Source organism: Thamnophis elegans, chromosome 1 (genome assembly GCF_009769535.1).
Source record: "Thamnophis elegans isolate rThaEle1 chromosome 1, rThaEle1.pri, whole genome shotgun sequence".
In the NCBI taxonomy this organism is placed as follows: Eukaryota; Metazoa; Chordata; class Lepidosauria; order Squamata; family Colubridae; genus Thamnophis; species Thamnophis elegans.
In genome coordinates, this window is record NC_045541.1 from 178,414,190 (window position 1) to 178,433,313 (window position 19,124).

Genomic DNA, 19,124 nt, shown 5'->3' on the forward strand with positions numbered 1-19,124 from the left:
CTGTCCCTGCCTTAAGCACGAAAGCCAGATGGGAGGCTTTGGGCCAATCCCCACGAGTGCCATCTTCAATGAATTCAGAATAGAGCTGGAAGGGACCTTGTAGGTCTTCTAGTCCAACCCCTGCTCAAGCAGGAGACCCTACCCCATTTCAGACAAGTGTCTTCTTAAAAAACCTCCAGTGATGGAGCACCCGCAATTTCTGGTGGCAAGCTGTTCCACCGGTTAATTGTCCTCACTGTTAGGAAGCTTCTAGGTTGCTACTCTCCTTGATTGGTTTCCATCCATTGTTTCTTGTCCTGCCTTCAGGGGCTTTGGAGAATAGGGAAGGGCGATGGGTGCTATTTGAGCCCTTGTTTCCATGCCTGATTCCCAACTCCTCAAAAGCCCTTTGAGGCTGATGTCCCTTCCAAAGGGGGGGGGGTCATTTAGTTGTAAATGCTTCCTGTGTGCATATAAACGGAGAGGGGCAACTATGACCTCAACCACCTCCTGCCCACAGAGGACCAAGGATCAATCCATCAATCCATCAGAATAGAGCTGAAAGGGACTTCAGAGGTCTTCTAGTCCAGCCCCTTGCTCAAGCAGGAAATCCTACACCATTTCAGATAGATGGCTGTCCAATCTCTTCTTAAAAACCTCCAGTGATGAAGCATTGGATTTGGATTGGATTTGGATTTTATTATATTTATATGCTGCCCTTTTCCCCCGAAGGGGACTCAGGGCGGCTCACAATTTAAATCAGGGAAGGAGGGTACAGACAAAAAATTAAAAAACGAAACATAACAATGCATAGTTTAAAAACACACAACAGTCATACCATTCGAGACGGGGGCAACAGCTCTTTAGCCCCAGGCCTGTCGGAACAGCCAGGTTTTAAGGGCTTTGCGGAAGGCCTGGAGGGTGGTGAGGGTTCGAATCTCCACGAGGAGTTCGTTCCAGAGGGTCGGAGCAGCCACAGAGAAGGCTCTCCTCCGGGTAGTCGCCAGTCGACACTGGCCGGCGGATGGAATTCGGAGGAGGCCTAATCTGTGGGATCTAATCAGTCTAGTGGAGGTGATTGGCAGCAGGCGGTCTCTCAAGTACCCAGGTCCAATACCATGAAGGGCTTTATAAGTGATGACTAGCGCCTTGAAGCGTATCTGGAGACCAATAGGCAGCCAGTGCAGCTCGCGGAGGATAGGTGTGACGTGGGTGAACCGAGGTGCACCCACAATCGCTCGCGCGGCTGCATTCTGGACAAGCTGAAGTCTCCGAATGCTCTTCAAGGGCTGCCCCATGTAGAGCACCCAGAATATCTGGAGGCCTTGATTGACCTCACTGCTGGGAAGTTTCTCCTTAATTCTGGGTTGCTTCTCTCCTTGATTAGTTTCCACCCATTGCTTCTTGTCCTGCCTTCAGGTGCTTTGGAAAATAAATTGACCTCCTCTTCTTTATGGCTGCCCCTCAAATACTGGAAGACTGCTATCATAGCCCTCCTGGTCCTCCTTTTCTCTAGACTAGCCAAACCCAACTCCTGCAACTGTCCTTCCTATGTTTGAGTCTCCAGGCCTTTAAATCATCCATTGCTCAGCAGTGAACATTTTGAGCTCAGTTGTGGCCATAAGCCGAGGATTACCTGTACTTCTATTTTTGTCATTGATTAGAGTCGTCTGTTCTCCGGTCGGCTTCTTTGTCTGCCGATTTAGAGAATTCTCACCCTCTCGTGTCCACTGTTATCTCTGCTTGTCATTCAGCCTTAATAAGGGAATCTTGGCTGGGGATTTCCCCAGGCCTGAATGCAGATGTTGGTCTGCAGGAGTGTGGGAGGCTGATAATATTGTCAGGCAGTCCTGGGACCCTTAAAAGGGACACACAGGGTCATCTGAATGGCATAAGCCGGAAGAGACAGCCAGGATGACGGGCATTCGGAGATTTAAGCCTTGGGAACCACCAGCAGGCAACGCAAGGTATTTCTGGAAGGCTGAGCTGTGAGACAATCAGCATTTTGTATCCAAATTCTTGCTCGTGGCAAATATTCAAAAGTCCAATGTAATAAACATCCTTCTGGGGTTTATTATGAGCCGAAGTGGTTAGAGTGCATTACTGCAGGCCACTTCAGCTGACTGTTATCTGCAGTTCAGCGGTTCAAATCTCACCGGCTCAAGGTTGACTCAGCCTTCCATCCTTCCGAGGTGGGGTGAAATGAGGACCCAGACTGTGGGGGCAATTTGCTGACTCAATTTGCTAAAAATTTGTAAACCGCTTAGAGAGGGCTGAAAGCCCTATGAAACGGTATATAAGTCTAACTGCTATTGCTATTAGGCCATCCCCAAGCCCAGAGTTTCGTTAGGGTTAGAGTTAGCATTGGGGTTAATAAATCATCATCATCATCATCACCATCATCACCATCTAGGCATAATATCCAAGTTTTAGAAGAGGAACAGAAAATCAGAATAAATGGAATGTTTTCATTGTACTGGAAAGGATGCTCTTTTTAGTTGATTTATAAATGACCTGGAGTTTGAGAGATAAAAATGGCCAAATTTGCCAATGTCGTAAATTCTTCAAGGAGTTAAAATCGGAAAGCGGGTTTCAAAAAGTTCCAAAAGACTATCTACAAGCTGGGTGAAATCTGAGCTGCCTGAAACTGATGGCTCAAGAAAGGGACATAGCCGGTTTCACAATTATTATTTTTTTCGGGGAGGGGGGAGGAAGCGAGCATTCGGAAGCTACAACTAATTTAGGTTTTAGGCTGCGTGTGAGAAACTCTCCCCCTGAACCAAAAGGTTTGGGGATCCTGGCTGTATAGTACGCCTTATTTTGATTGTGATGCTTCTGACAGCAGAGCCAATGCTGAAGAATGATGGGGATGATCTCCCTGAAGAATCTAAAGCATTTCATTTAATGCTCAGGATGAAATATCGCTTCCTTTCCAATTCTCTCATCTATCTGGACCGATCTGTAAGGCAAAAGGCTGCCTCGCTTGCTTGAAAGACTGCAGGTTTTAATTACATCCAAATTTAATCAATAGATTCATTTGCCGATGCTTGCTTTTGGCTGACTGCAATTCTAAATGGGGGCCTTCGAGGTACTTCATGTTGTGTCACAGTTAAATCACTCTGAATAGTTAGCCAGCTGCTCATTTGGACTCATTCGGCTTCCTTCAATTATTTCATGTATTATCCTTAAATCTTCCAGGACCTGCCCTTGATTAAGGAACTAATTCCTCCTCCCATTTACACGGGGAAAGGAGGCAGAAAAACACAGGCGGTCCTGGATGCATGACCCCAATTGAGCCCGAGGTTTCCACTGCTAAGCAAGAAGTTGTTGAGTTCTCCATTTTACGACTTTTCTTGTCACCGTTAAGTGAATCACTGCAGTGGTTAGGTTAACCACACGGCGATGAAGCGAATCTGGCTTCCCCGTTGACTTCACTTGTCAAACGGTCGCAAAAGGGGATCGCGTGACCCCAGGACCCTGCAACGGTCGTCAATACAGGCCCGTTGCTAAGCGCCTGGATTTTGCACTCCTGAGCGTCGGGATGCTGCAACAATCGTAAGTGTAAAAAAATCAGTCCTAAATCCCTTTTTCCAGTCCCGTTGTAACTTTGAATGGTCACTAAACAAATTGTTTGTTGTAAGTCGAGGACTGCCTGCACGTCAAATCACCTGAGGCCATTCATAAACGCAACATCCTCCAGCCTCATGCTCAGCATTGCATTTACCACCAACATACACCCGCGGAACTCTACTGGAATGGGCCTTGCAGAAATTTAGTCAACTTTCCACCCTGGTTGGCTGCTAAGGAGAGCGAGGAAGGCAGAAACCTCTATGGCGAAATCATCCCATCTGCAGTCTAGCCAGCTCTAGAGGCCAACACGACCTACAAATACTCAGCAGACCAATTTTCTGTTAAATCGGTCTTTAGGAAGACCTACTTAGCCATTTGTTTTCCTTTCCCCCAATCTCAATAGCAATAGCACTTACACATACAATATATACCGCCTCATAGGGCTTCCCAGCCCTCTCGAAGTGGTTTACAGAGTCACCCTAATGACCCCCAACAATCTCGCCCCTCATTTTACCCACCACGGAAGGATGGAAGGCTGAGTCAACCTTGAGCCAGTCAGGATCAAACTGCTGGCAGTGAGCAGAATTAGCCTGCAGTTCTACCTTCTGACCACTGTGCCACCACAGCTCTTAGCATCCTGCAACAGTCGTAAAAAAGTCAGGGCACAATTCCCTTAATAACTGTCTTGCTTAGCAATGGGGATGTTGGGGGTCAATTTTGGTTGTAATTCCTCCAGTGATCAGAAAGGGATGGCAGGAAACGGCAGAAACCAGAGAAACGGCAGATTCTTGGAGAGAATCTGGGGCTCTAGAATAGACGCCATCTCTTGGGAATAGCAATAGCAATAGCACTTATATATCGTTTCACAGTGCTTTTATAGTCCTCTCTAAGCAGTTTCAGAGTCATCCTATTGCCCCCAACAATCCGGGTCCTCATTTTACCCACCTCGGAAGGACGGAAGGCTGAGTCAACCCTGAGCCTGGTGAGATATGAATTGCCAAACTGCTGGCAGCCGGTGATCAGCAGAAGTAGCCTGCAATACTGCACTCTAACCACTACACCATCGTGGCTCATAGAGCTGGAAGGGAACTTGGAGGTCTTCTAGTCCACCTCCTTGCCCAGGTGATCAGTCTGACCTGGGCCCTTGACACCTGCAGCGGAAGAGCCCACGTCCTGCTAATACTGATGCTGGCCCCAATCATTACTATGGGAAAAAAACCCGAAACTTGCTTCTAATGAGCTGATTGCTTAAATTCCCCTGTTTGTTTGTAAAGCAAATTGAGACTGCCGTAGTTCACAGCCCTGTGAGTTATTAATGCTGCTTCTTTCAGGCCTTGCGGTAATCATTCAATTGCAGCACATAATTTGCCAGCCAGAATTAGATGAAATGTTTCAAGATGCTGGATAGTTTGACCCTGTGTGTGTGTGTCTGTGTGTGTGTGCGCGCAGTCAGCAAGATTCTTCTTTCTTTTTTTTGTTAGAGAGGGGAGAGGACGGAACTTTTAGCCAACTAGAAACCAGCCCTTTAAAAAAAATATCAAAACAAAAAGCTTGTTTCTGGAACATGAATATTTATGTATTGCTTACATTTTATTTTAATGGAACTCGCAACTTATAAAACATGGCCAGTATTAAAAGTCAGAACTGCTGCACTCTCAGCAGGCTGCTGGGGGGTGTATCACAATCGTGCAAGGAGAAACTAAAAGAAAAAAAGAAAAGAAAAACCCACCGTGTTATTATCTGAACTTAGTAGTAGTAGGTAAATCTCGGGACTGTCGAGGAGGAAAAGAAAGGATTTTTAAAGTGGGGAAAAATAAAACATCGCCCCACAACCTGAATAAGGAGGGTACATCGAGGATGGGTGATTTAGTTATTTTCAAAATATTAGGCAGAATTCAGTACTCTTCTGCTGTTGCTATAACGTGGCTGAGTCCAACAAAAGGAAAAAAACTCACTGCTATACACTTTGCGTAGCACGCATATGAGCAAATGAACAGGAAATTAGATTTGAACTATCAGAATGAAGAATATACATGGCGCAAAAATAACGGCGTAACCTGCCTTATCTCGGTATCGCTCAACCTTGACGACTTTTAACATGCCGGCTAGGGAATTCTGGGAGTTGAAGTTCACACATCTTAAAAGTTGCCAAGGTTGAGAAGCAGTCTCATCACCATCAGCTTGTGACAAAAAAACCAACCCTATCACAACAGAGGGATGCGGTGGCTCAGTGGCTAAGATGCTGAGCTTGTCTATCAGATAGGTCGGCAGTTCGGCTGTTTGAATCCCTAGTATCGCGTAACGGAGTGAGCTCCCGTTACTTGTCCCAGCTTCTGCCAACCTAGCAGTTCAAAATCATGTAAAAATGCAAGTAGAAAAATAGGAATCAGCTTTGGTGGGAAGGTAGCAGCGTTCCATGCGCCTTCTGCGTTTAGTCATCCGGTCACAAGACCATAGAAACGTCTTTGGACAGCGCTGGCTCTTCAGCTTTGAAACAGAGATAAGCACTGCCCCCTAGTGTTGGGAACAATTAGCACATACCGTATTTTTCGGAGTATAAGACGCAACTTTCCCCCCCTGAAAGATTTGTGCGTTTCTTATACACCAAATGTAGCCCGCCCGCCCGCCCGCCCACCGGCCCCCACCCTTTGGCCTTTGTCTCCCAGCAGTTTACCGCTTTGCTGCAAATGGGGAGGCTTCAATAAACTATAGCAATCCCTGCAGCCTCTAACAGCTGATGATAGGAGAAATTGAAAGTGAAACTAGCTGTTTACTCCACATGGCAAATTGCTGGGAGGCAGATTTTTTTTCTTGTGCTAATCAGGCTGTTTGCTGCAAGGAGGTAAGTCAACAACTATAAAGGCCTATAGAATGTTCAAATTATTAGATTTATTTTTTAAAGACTGCTTTATTATTGCTCTAGACAGCTTAACAAAATGAAGAAGCTTTTTAAAATAAATGCTTGATCTGAAGAGGCCCAGTGCTATTGTTTTAAAAAGTGCTATTCTTTTAAATAGCAGAGAATAACTATACTTCCAGAAAGCACATCAATTTTAACAGCATCTGTACAAGTATGGTCTGAAATATAACACTACAAACAGTGTATATTGTCTGTACTGCAATGAGGCAAATTGCTGGGAGGCAGAGGCAGATATTTTCCCCTTGTTTTCCTCCCCAAAATCTAGGTGTGTCTCATACTTTGGAGCGTTTTATACTCCAAAAAATACGGTACGCGCCAGGGGAATCTTTATCTTTATCACAACTTTTTCTCAATTCTCATTTGCAGCTCCATGGTTTTCAGAGCAGAGAAGAAACATCATGGACTCCCAACCTACAGACCTGGTCAACGATGCAGACAGACAGACAGGAATAGCAAGAGCTGGTCAGAAGGACAAGCAAGCAGGGTTAGCATAACACTGCTATGAGGTGTGCAGCACATTAAACCCCTGTCCAACAAGCATTAGGATTCCTGTGGGGTCCTTGTGGCTCTCTGAATGTGGTTGTTTTCTTGCACACATTTCATTACCATACTAGGTAACATCATCAGGGCTAGAAGGGAGTGGGGTTGGCTCTCGGTTTATATACAAGTGACTGGCCCTATCAGTTTTGCTGGGAGAATTCTTGGTAGTTCCTTGATAAGGTTGTTGTTTATTGTTTGTTTGTCTGAGTTGGTAGCACAAGTGACTGTATATAAGCAGGGAGCAAACCCCACTCCCTTGTAGTACACTGATGATGTTACCTAGTTGGGTCATGAAACATCTGCAAGAAAACTGCCCAGCTTGGAGAGCACCAAGGACTGCACAGTTCAGCCCTAAGCTACAAATATTCCCTTCTATTGGTATTAGAAATCCTACTCTTAACTCTACTCTTCCTCAAGAAAAGCCAAACCATGGTGCCTAGTGCAACGAGAAGGAATGAGTAAATAGGATACCACGAAAAGAAAACAGGGTGACATCTTGCCAACTTCCCCCTCCCTCAAGGAATCTCTGCCCATCAGGGCTTGTTCAGTAATTTCATGCTACAGCTCCAATGGAAGTGTGGTGGGTGGGTGGGTGGGTTTGCCCAAGTGTCAGTTGTTTGCGAACAAACCTGGCTAAGCCCAAAATTGCTTTTAATCTCAGAGCTTGTTGTTATCTTGCAGGCATTGTGGTCCTTAAAGCTCTCATCAGAATTCCGTGAGAAACTGCTGTTTGGAAGGCCAGCAGGGACAAACCGATATGTTGTGGGTTTGAAAACCTGGACAAACCATCTCACAGCATATTTATGGGCCATTGCCTAAAGCTGCCCAGAGTAATGGTGGTTTAGATTGTAGTTTAAAAGCAAGGAAAGAGCGCAGACACTTCACACTCAGAATCGCTTCAAAATTAAGTGGCGTGATACGCTTTCCTTACACGATTGAGTCGTTCGTCCTCCTCCCAATGATCGGAGCATTAAGATCTTCTCTGCCCCCCCCCTCAGGTCAAATTCTAAATGGCCTATGCTAGCTCAAGCTGGGGGGAAAAAAATCTTCCTTTTTAAATTATGCAAAAAGCAGAAAAGGCTGAAAGGCAGACTGGGATGGGATGGGGAAAATTGTCCTTTGATTAAAAGTGCTATTTTAGGCCCAATTTCCCAAATATATACCATATTTTTGGAGTATAAGACGCACCTTCCCTCCCCAAAAAGGGTGAAAATCTGGGTGCGTCTTATACACTGAATACAGTATTTTTGGCCTCCCGAAACACCGTCTCCTTCACCAAAATGGCCGTGCAGAGGCTTTGGAAGGCCTGCAAAGTGCTCCTGGGGGCTGGGGAGGGCAAAAACGAGTGAAAAATGGATTGTTTTTTGCTCGTTTTTGCCCTCTTGGCACCCAGGAGCACTCTATAAGTCTCCTAAAGGCTATGCATGCCCTTTTTTTTGCAAAAAACGGGTTGTTTTTTTGCTCATTTTGCCCCCCATCCCCACCGCAGGAGCACTTTGCAGGCCTCTCAAACTCTCTCCATGCCCTGTTTTTCACAAAAAATGAGGCATGCAGAGAGTTTGGGAGGGTCTGCAGAGTGCAAATACTTTTTTAAAAAAATTTACCTCTTCACCTTTTGGTGCGTTTTATACTCCAGTGCGTCTTATACGCCGAAAAATATGGTAAATGGAAATAAGGCTATTCTTACAGGCCTGCGAGCCTCCTTTAGAAGATACTGTATTGTGGTTTGTGGTTAATTGTTCTTCAAAGTAAACATGGCTTAGTTACCTGTTCACTGTGTGGGATGACTGAAAGGAGGCGGGGTCAGAATACAGGTAATTCTCCACTTACAACAGTTCATTTGGTGACCCTTCAAAGAGACTTATGACCGTTTTTCACACTTAGGACCATTGCAGCATCCCTGTGGCCACGTGATCAAAATTCGGATGCCTGGCAACAGACTCATATTTAGGACGGTTGCCCTGTCCCAGGGTCATGTGATTGGCTGTTGGAACCTTCTAACAAGCAAAGTCAATGAGAAACCAGATCCACTTAACAGCCATGTGACTGACTTAACAACTGCAGGGATTCACTTTACGACAGGGGTAAGAATGGTCGTAAAATCGGGCTAAATTCACTTAATAAATGTTTCACTTAACAACAGAAAGTTTGGGCTCCATTGTAATTGTAAGTCGAGGACTACCTGTCATGCATTATACAGAGATCTAGTATATGGTTCAAATCATTTGTTTGTGGTCTCAAACACTTTCTAGTTGTGTACGACTACAACTGTGGTTATTTCCAAGCAGGGAAATCTATCTGCAGGGGAAGCCAATTTAATCACACACAACCACTAGCAGTTCACTGAGAGCTAGGTTTGCCAACTTTGAAGATGCATAGACTTCAATTCCCAGAATTCCCCAGCCACTGCTGTCCAGCTATTTCCTGATCACTTAAACCCACTGTTTCTTGCTCTGTCCCCTGAACTACTCTGAGTAGCAGTGCTCCATCTTCTACCCTGTTTCCCCGAAAATAAGACCTCTCCAGATAATAAGCCCAATCGGGCTTTTGAGCGCATGTACGAAAGCCCTCCCCCGAACATAAGCCCTCCCCGAAAATATTGCAACACAGCAGCAGACATGAGGTGACCACGCCCACTGCCTCCTGCACCTCAAAACTAATAAGATCTCTCCGAAAATAAGGCCAAGTGCTTATTTCGGGGGTCAAAAGAAAATAAGACCCTGTCTTATTTGGGGGGAAAACATGGTATATTTCAGATATTTGAAGACAGCTGTCATGTCTTGCGTTATCTTCAACTGTGCTTCAGAAAGCATCCCTTCCAGGTTCTTTATCATTTTGGCTGTTCTTCTCTGGACATTTTGCAGTTTGTCAATGTTTTTCCGAAAATGCGATGCACAAAACTGGGCACAATCGTCTAGGCGTGCTCAGATCAATGTGCTACAGAGAGGCATAATCGCTTATCTGGGTTCTGACAGGAGGCTTTTCTTGATGCAGGCTAAAAGGCTAGTAGAGGAAGTTACTTGAAGGATAGACAGCTGGTCCCCGACATAAATGGAGGCCGCCTGTCATGGTTGTTAAGTCGTGATGGTTGTAAATCAGGTCACCCACGTGACCGACCTGATTTTAGGACGGTGTTTTTTTTTCCCGGTGACCGTTAAATGAATCCTGCAGTTATTAAGCAAACCAGCTATGGGCTGTTTTTTTTGCCACAAATCGGAAGTAAATGCTGCATTTGGGCCAAACAACCATGAAATGTGGTCGTTTGTCCCTGGGATACTACATATGGCAGTGAGTGCAAGCCAGTTATTGAGCCCCTGACATGCATAAATGGAGGGGAAACCTACCCCAGATGGGAAGATACAGAAGAGGAAAAAATAAAAGAATTTATGGACTTAAAGAGAGAAACCTTATTAGCAATAGTTTTGATAACACTACCAATAATCAAATATAAGCTGATTAAGGAAACAGAAGAAGGGCATCGAAATTATATGAGAGATTTTATAAGCAAAGAGTTGCTAAGATACAAAGTTGATTAAGGAGATGATTAGAGGACTGATGCCACAAATGTTAGAAGATATGACACTGTTTTGTTACTGGAAAGATACAGGTTGATAGATGGAGAGTATAATTTAAAACTAGCTAAACTTAGCAAAATTTATTGATACTAGATATAGTTAAATAAATAATTGATAATGATAATAATGTATACAATGTGTAGTGTTATGATAAGTAATAACTGAATATGAATATTGAATGGTACCCATGAAAGGAAGATTAGAAACCCTTTTGGATTATATATAAAGGTTAATAATAATAATAATAATAATAATAAAAAAAGAATTAAGTTAGATTCAGTTAAGTCTTGATTACTAGGGGGGGGAAATGATATGATGCAGGATATAGTTAAATAAAGGAGGGATAATGATAACAACGCATATATATGTATGGGTACAACATAATAAAATGAGAGGTAAATTGTAAACAGTGGTTTAGAAAGACGGATAAAAAACTTTGTTATTAAATATTATGGATGTTTAGCTAGAATAGGACATAAGGATTTAGTGTCATTGGAGGATTTCATAAATAGTAAATGAAATGCCAGTATGTGGTTATGTATTAAAACTTGGTATATTTTATGATGAAGGACATTTAAACAACTATAGTCAAATGAAAATGGAGGTATGACGGTAACATGTATAAATATCTGAGTTAAAATACTTGAGTTAATATGAATTATGCTTGATGACTGTGGAAGAGACGCACGAAAGTCTTTAGTAACCAACTGATACACTTTCTACAGTATGTAAAAAAGGAAGATTTTATGTGTTCTGTTTGTTTTGAAAATTAAAAATAAAAAAAAAACTTTAAAAAAGAGTATCAAAGAGATACAACATTGTTTCTCATCTTCTTTTCATTAACAACAGAACGCTCAGATGTAATTGTAATCTGCGGCATGGAACATAAGCCTGATATTACCTTTTCTGCTCAGTGAACACAATCCACACACCCAACAAACAATTGTTTGCAAGTTTTGAAACCTGCCCTGGGGAAAGACTTTCCCTCCTGTCTATTTGATTCTTTTCCTCTGGGATTCCCTGATTATCTCCTCCAGCGCTAAGCCTGGTTTCCCAGCGGAAGCAGAACTGGGAAATTAGAATTTGCAGGTGTTAAAGGAGGGAACCCAGATAAAATGAAATTTGTTCTGTGGGGCGGACTTTCACGCAAGAGAACAGCAAAGATCGGGGATGTGTACTCCGATCCGGCCCCAATTTGCAAGCCGTTGCAACGCACAATGTTTGTTTTTTTTTAATTTCCTCTGCACGAGCCCGGAAAGGAGGCAGGAACTTACCTGGGTGGCCATCTTGCCGTAATCGATCCATCGCAGGGTGGCAAAATTGGTGGATTCTGCGCAGTTGAATCCGTGGTTGAACCCAGCGTGGTAGCCGTAAGGAAAAGTAATCATGAATTCTCCAGCTTCCTGGGTGATCTGAAAAGAGAGAAGGGAAGAAATTTATGTTCCAAGAGGGCAGGAAGCAAGGAGAACAAGGTTTAAAGTAAACCAAATTAAATGTTCAGTCATCCTGCTTTCAAAGAGCAGCATACAATTTATACAAGAGAAATTCACAATATAAACAAATTATCTCTGCATGCTGCATACATACTGGCAAGGTTTGTGCTGGTGTTCAAGGAGTGCTTCATGTACCTTCCATATCGTCTACATCAGTGTTTTTCAACCTTTTTTGTGCAAAGGCACACTTTTTTCATGAAAAAAATCACGAGGCACACCACCATTAGAAAATGTTAAAAAAATTTAACTCTGTGCCTATATTGACTATATATAAAGTGTTTTTCCCACAGCATACCTTACACTATGTCACGGCACACTAGTGTGCCGCGGCACAGTGGTTGAAAAACACTGGTCTACATATCTTAGCAGAATACAGGATGGCAGAATTCGAAGGCACCTTAGAGGTCTTCTAGTCTAGGAGTCTTTCGGACCTCAGGGACCACTAAATTCATAATTTTAAATCCTGCAGAACACTAATACGATCTGCCTAATGACTAGCTGGGTAGGTGTGGCTAAGGAGTCATGTGACTGGGTGGGCATGGTCAACTTGATGTCACTCATGTCAAGGGGCGCCAGGCCGGCCTCTACTCCCCCCTCCCCTCCCAGCCACTCCTTGCCTGTCCGTGCGAGTTCCTTAGGACCCCAACAGGAAACAGTTACTGGAGCTAAGCAGCCAATGTTCCCTCTAAGGTGCGCGGCTGTGCACGTGGTAAGAAAACACCGCGCAGGAGTTTCTAACTGCCGCGCAGTGATTTCTGTCACAGGCTCCGGAAGCTGAGGGGCCTCAGAAAATCTACTTAGCACGGGCGTGGGGACGGCGGCAGGAGCTTACGCGGCACAACTGATCTCCTAGGACCTCCTAGGCACCGGCTGGTCTGCTCAATACCGTCAGTCCCCCCGTGTTCAGCAAAGCAAACGCAGGAAATCTTTTGCAGGCGGCTAGAACTGACTACTGGTCCTCCCACAACTTCACTGTAAAAATGCAAGCCCCATTTTAAATTGTTAGGAAAAAAGACTGCGGAGAGGTCAATCCCCGAGTAACAAATTCAGTTACCATTAGGAGAGAAGGAGAAATTTCCTGACAGTGAGTCCAATTAATCAGTGGAACAAGTTGACTCCAGCAGTTGTGACTGCCCCAACACTGGAAGTCTTTAAGAAGATGTTGGATAGCCATTTGGCTGAAACAGTATAAGGTTTCCTGCCTAGGCAGGGGGTTGGACTAGAAGACCTCCAAAGTCCCTTCCAACTCTGCTATTCTGTAAAAGTTCAGAAGAGAAGGACTAGGGGTGACATCATAGTAATATTCCAGTATTTGAGGGGTTGCAACAAAGAAGAATGGGTCAATCTATTCTCCAAAGCACCTGAAGGCAGGACAAGAAGCAACAGATGGAAACTAATCAAGAAGAGGAGCAACCTGGAATTAAGGAGAAATTTCCTGACAGTGAGAACAATTAACAAGTGGAACAACTTGCCTCCCGAAGTGGTAAATGCTCCAACACTGGAAGTTTATAAGAAGAGATTGGACCACCATTGGTCTGAAGTGGTGTATGGTTTCCTGCCTAAGCAGGTAGTTGGACTAGAAGACCTCCAAGGTCCCTTCCAACTCTCCACCCAAGTCCATATAAACCTCTTTGGATTCACCGACATATGACTAAGGTATGCACTGAAGGGAGCTAAGGGAGAGAAGCAGGGAGGGGACTATCAACCCAATGTTAAAAAGAAGAGAAACGGGCAGCTTTCTGAAAGCTTTGATTTCCAGCTTCCTTATCACGGCTAGCCAAAAAGAATGAATTTATCTCCGCTGCTAGTGCTTTGAGTGAAATCCAAGGCATGCACACTCCAAATGCGACTAACAAGCTCTTCCTAGAACTGAGCTGCAGCAAATTCAAAATTTATCTATGGGAAAAGACGATCAAAAGTAGAGAAGCATTACAGCTCCTATCACAGATAAAGTCCTGTACATCAATGCACTCTTCTTTTAGGTTTCTTTATACACTCCTCTCTTTCTCCCAAACATTTCCCCCTCTCTTCATTTGGAGGAGTGGGAGGAGTCTAAATCTAAAATACCAAAGAAGAGACCAAGACTGAGACAAATATCCCCAAGAGAAAGAATGTCAAAAACCAAGACGCCATTTACGACAACACTAAATTCACAGATCATTTGAGAGTGGAAGACCATTTTTCTCATCACTGTAAATGTCACTGGATTGGAAATATATGGGAAAATGGGATTCTTATTTATTATGATACTAGGCAAGCAAGGTTTAAAATATTTAGCTTTGGAGACATTTTTGAGAATAAACAAATTTCTCATTAAGTTCTGTAGACTGAAGTGGAAGACATGCAAAGTTAGCATAACATAGGAAGGAAGGAAGGAAGGAAGGAAGGAAGGAAGGAAGGAAGGAAGGAAGGAAGGAAGGAAGGATTTTCAAAATTCCCTTGCAAAAGTGGGAATACCTTTGAGCTAATGCTTGCTCAATTTATCTACAAGCAAGGGAGTCCTCAGCTTACAACTATTTGCTTAGTTCAAAATTATAATGGCATTGGAAACAGGAAGTTATGACCATTTTTCACAGTTACGACCTTTGGTAGCATCCCCATAGTCACCTAATCAAAATTAGAATACTTGGCACTTGGCAACCTATTTATGACAGTTGCAGTGTCCTGGGCTCGCGTGATCCCCTTTTATGACCTTCTGACAAGAGCCGGATTCGCTTAACAACTGTGTTACCAGCTTACCAACTGCAATAAGTCACTTAACAAATGTGGCAATAAAGGCTATAAACTGGATCAAAACTCACTTAGCAACTGTCTTGCTTAGCAACAGGAATTTTGGGTTCAATTGTGGTCGTTTGTCAAGGACTACTTACATATACATACACAACTCTTAGGCATTGATGGTTAAATATATAAGACACATTGTATATGACATTAAAGACGTGTGATCTAGGAAAGTGTTGTGTGTGCTTGGATACCGACAATGCCATTTGTTGGATGACAACCTGAATGATTTTATAACAACACAAGACTTTATGAGGAAAGAAGGCCAACGGATCTGAAGATTACAGTATCAGAGAGGAATCTTTGCAATGATGAAAAACTAAAGCCAGCCGATGAATTTGTAGAGCTGTGATGGAGAACCTATGGCACAGGTGATATGCAGTCTTCTCTGCTCCATCGTGCGTGCATGCACGCCTTCCACCGGCTGCCTGATTTTCGGGTGTCTGACGTGTATGCGGTCTGTTTTTGGTCCCAGGATGCTGTAGGAAGGCTTACTAGGCCCAAAACGGAGTGTTGAGGAGTGAGGAGTGTTGCCTCCCCACGGCCCTATTCTGACCGAGGCTTCCCAAGAGCCTGAAGCCAACTCCTGGTCCCGACAAAAAACCCTTTTATTAATTGACTGTGAATTCTGCTCATTCACATCCAGCAAAGTCTTTCAAGGGAGGATTTACAGTCACAGACCTTATCTGGCTTGGAGAGCTGCCAGGCCAATAGCTGCAGAACTTGGCAAGGAGTCACGAACCAATTAAGCAAACTAATTGTCTCCTGCAAACTCCACTCCCCTTTCGCTCCTCTTTTATTTCCTCTGGGAGGAGCCATTCATCGTCCACCTGTGGCCTTACTCCCAAGTCGACCCCTGTTCTTTAACTGTTGCCTTCCTCTGGCAACTCTATGCATGCGCCCACTGGGAACAGGCTCCAGTTGTTCTTCTGCCTCACTGATGTCTGACTCCAAAGGCAGCTGATAACTGTCAGAAGGCCCTGGCCCCCTTCTCTGCCTCCGACACAGAGCCCTCATCAGAGCCTTCCCCAGACTCCAGGCCCATCTTCTTCCCAACCTCCTCACTGTCCAAATCTGATGCCAGCTCCACTGGCGGGCCACAATACTATGTATTAGAGTGGGGTGTCCAATCTTGGCTATTTTAAGACTTGTGGACTTCAATTCCCAGGGGAATTCTAAAAGTCCAAAAGTCTTAAGGTAGGTTGGACACCCGAGTCACACCACTGACAGGCAATCAACACCAATGGTTATCTTCATCTCGAGTCCAAAATCGGATCCGTTCTAAAGCCACTACTGTCAACAACAGTGAAGAAATGAGAAAAACATTCCAGCTGATGGAGAGACCAGCAATAACTAAAGGCCACACCCGCTGCCCCTCACAAGGAAAGGCCCCAAACTTACTGACTTCTGCAAAGGCTTCATAGGCTAAATGGAGAAATCAATAGGCGGTTACAGAAATACACATTTTTAATTATTAAAAAAGCTGGACTGATGAACCGGGTTCTTTGGAGAAGTAAACATTCTTCAACAGATTTATAAATGCCCAGGTATTTGTCCTGTTTGAAGCTCGCCAGGAATTTCTACCAATGGATTTCCCGGATGGCATTTGGTGAGCTAAGATAAAAAGTGGGACAGCCTTATTCTTCTCTGACTGGAAGGTGACCCTAAAATTGGCTCCTGCTTCAATTTAGCTTCCTAAGGTCGAAGTGTGTATTTTTCATAAACGATGCGAGACCCCCGCTAAGGGGAATCTCCCATTGGTTCACAAAAGGTGACAGCCCGCATTGTTCGGTGCACGTTTAGATTTGCACTCGTGGCCCATCTCTTGTGGGGCTGGCTAACAATTTGCTTCCAGGTCCAGCTCAAGGGGATGGGTGTCACCTTTAAAGCCCTACGTGGCTTGGAGTCAGGTGATTTGAAGGACCGTCTCTTCACAGTTACATCTACCTGATCCACCAGAGCGGGGAGGCAGGAGATGTTATGGACCCCCTGATTTAAGGCGGTCTACTTGGCAGCACCAAGAAGGGCCTTCTCTGTGGTGGCTCCCTCCCGTAGAACATCATCCCTATGGAGATAAGATTGGAAATAAGATGTTATGGGTCCCCTGCCTTAAGGAGCTCCACTAGGACAGGGGTCACCAACCTCAGGGACCACTAAATTCATAATTTAAAATTCCGCAGACCACTAATATGATCTGTCTAATGACCGGCTGGGTGGGCGTGGGTAGGTGGTCATGTGACTGGGTGGACGTGGCCAACTCAATATCAAGGGGCGCCTTGCCTGCCTCTACTCGCCTCTCCCCTCCCAGCCACTCCTCGCATCCCTACCTGGGCTCCTTAGGGCCTTAACAGGAAGCAGTTGCTGGAACTAAGCAGCCCCCATGAGAAAGATTTGGCAAAACAGCTGGCTCAGTTCAAATTGGATCCGACCAAGAAGGAGGCCCAGGAGAAGCACCTCACTGAGGACTTTAGGCTTTCCAAGCAGAGGAAAGACCTGCAGGAGTTCAAGGCTAGGTACCGGCTGGAAGCTCAGCGGGCTGAGATGGTCAGCCAGTTCCAGGCCATGATGCAGTCCCACTAGAACAACAGTTGGTGATCGCTGCACTAGGCAGCACCAAGAAAAAGGGCCTTCTCTATGGCGGCTCCCTCTGTAGAACATCATCCCTATGGAGATAAGATTGGAAATAAGATTATGGGTCCCCTGTCTTTAGGCCTCCTCTGTGGTGGCTCTCTCTCCATCTGCAGGGAACATCAACCCTGCAGAGATGATTGACCTCACCTTGATAATTTAAAGGACCTGAAGATAAGGTTTTGCCAATGAGCCTGAGGACCCCAGGGTTACACACAGGCCCTCAAGTGGTTGTTTGACTATGGGTAGTCCTTGACTTACAACAGTTCATTTAGTGACTGTTCCAAGTTACAATGGTACTGAAAAAAATGACTCAGGACCGTTTTTCACACAACCGTTTCAGCTTCCTCACGATCACGTGATTCAAATTTGGATGTGTGGCAACTGGTGTTGTGGCCTACCCATGGCCAGCGGAGATGGAAGCAGATTCGGACAGGTTGGGGAGGAAGATGGGCCAGTCCTGGAGTCTGGGGAAGGCTCTGATGAGGGCTCTCTGTCGGAGGCAGAGAGGGGGCCAGAGCCATCTGACAGTTAGCAATAGCAATAGCAGTAGACTTATATACCGCTTCATAGGCCTTTCAGGCCTCTCTAAGCGGTTTACAGAGAGTCAGCATATTGCCCCCAACAATCTGGGTCCTCATTTTACCCACCTCGGAAGGATGGAAGGCTGAGTCAACCCTGAGCCGGTGAGATTTGAACCGCTGACCTGCTGATCTAGCAGTAGCCTGCAGTGCTGCATTTAACCACTGCGCCACCTTGGTTAGCAGCTGCCTTCAGAATCAGATATCAGTGAAGCAGAAGAATAGCTGGAGCCTGTTCCCAATGTGTGCATGTGCAGAGTTGCTAGATGAAGGGAAGAGCTAAAGAACAGGGGTCGACTTGGGAGTAAGGCCACAGGTGGACGGTGAATGGCCCTTCCCAGAGGAAATAAAAGAGGAGCAAAAGGGGAGTGGAGTTTGCAGGATACAATTAGTTCGCTAAATTGGTTCGTGACTCTCCGAGGCTCCTTGCCAAGTTCTGCAGAGATCGGCCTGGCAGCTCTCCAAGCCAGATAAGGTCTGTGACCGTAAATCCTCCCCTGAAAGACTTTGTCAGAGGTGAATGAGCAGAATTCACAGTCAATTAATAAAAGCGGTTTTAGCTGGGACAAGGAGTTTGCTTCATGCTCTTGGGAAGCCTCGGTCAGAACAACTGGCTCATATTTAAGGAAGTTGCAATGTCCCGGGAGGTCATGTGATCACTTTTTGCGATCTTCCGGCAAGCAAAGTCAATGGGGAAGAAGCCAGACTCACTTAACATTGCAGCGATTCATTTAACGATGGTGACAAGAAAGGGGGTAAAATGGGGCAGAATTCACTTAACAACTGTCTCGCTTAGCAACAGGAATTTTGGACTCGATTGAGGTTGTCGAGGACTACCTGTGTTGTCACGAGGGTTGTGGAGGTTTATAGCTGGATTTGGTTTCTGTTAAACCAAGTCACCATGATTGAGTTGGGCAGCCATATAAATGTTCTTAAAGGTATAGGTTCCTGTTCTGACCACCCTTCTCCGTCCAGGAACGAACGAAAGCCACAAGCAAACGTAAATAAGAATACTTTTAATCAGCCCAGACTCTCGTTGGCTGCAAGCCCAAAATAA

The 19,124-nt window shown here is 44.8% G+C and overlaps 1 protein-coding gene across 1 annotated transcript in view; it reads right to left on the minus strand.

Annotated features, from left to right (window-relative positions):
• Positions 1 to 19,124, minus strand: part of LOC116516457 (lysine-specific demethylase 4B-like) — a 175,515-nt gene that overhangs the window by 98,524 nt on the left and 57,867 nt on the right. Inside the window, exon 4 of the mRNA XM_032228978.1 lies at positions 11,859 to 11,996. Coding sequence (XP_032084869.1) covers positions 11,859 to 11,996 — 138 coding nt within the window. The remainder of the gene's footprint in view (positions 1 to 11,858; positions 11,997 to 19,124) is intronic.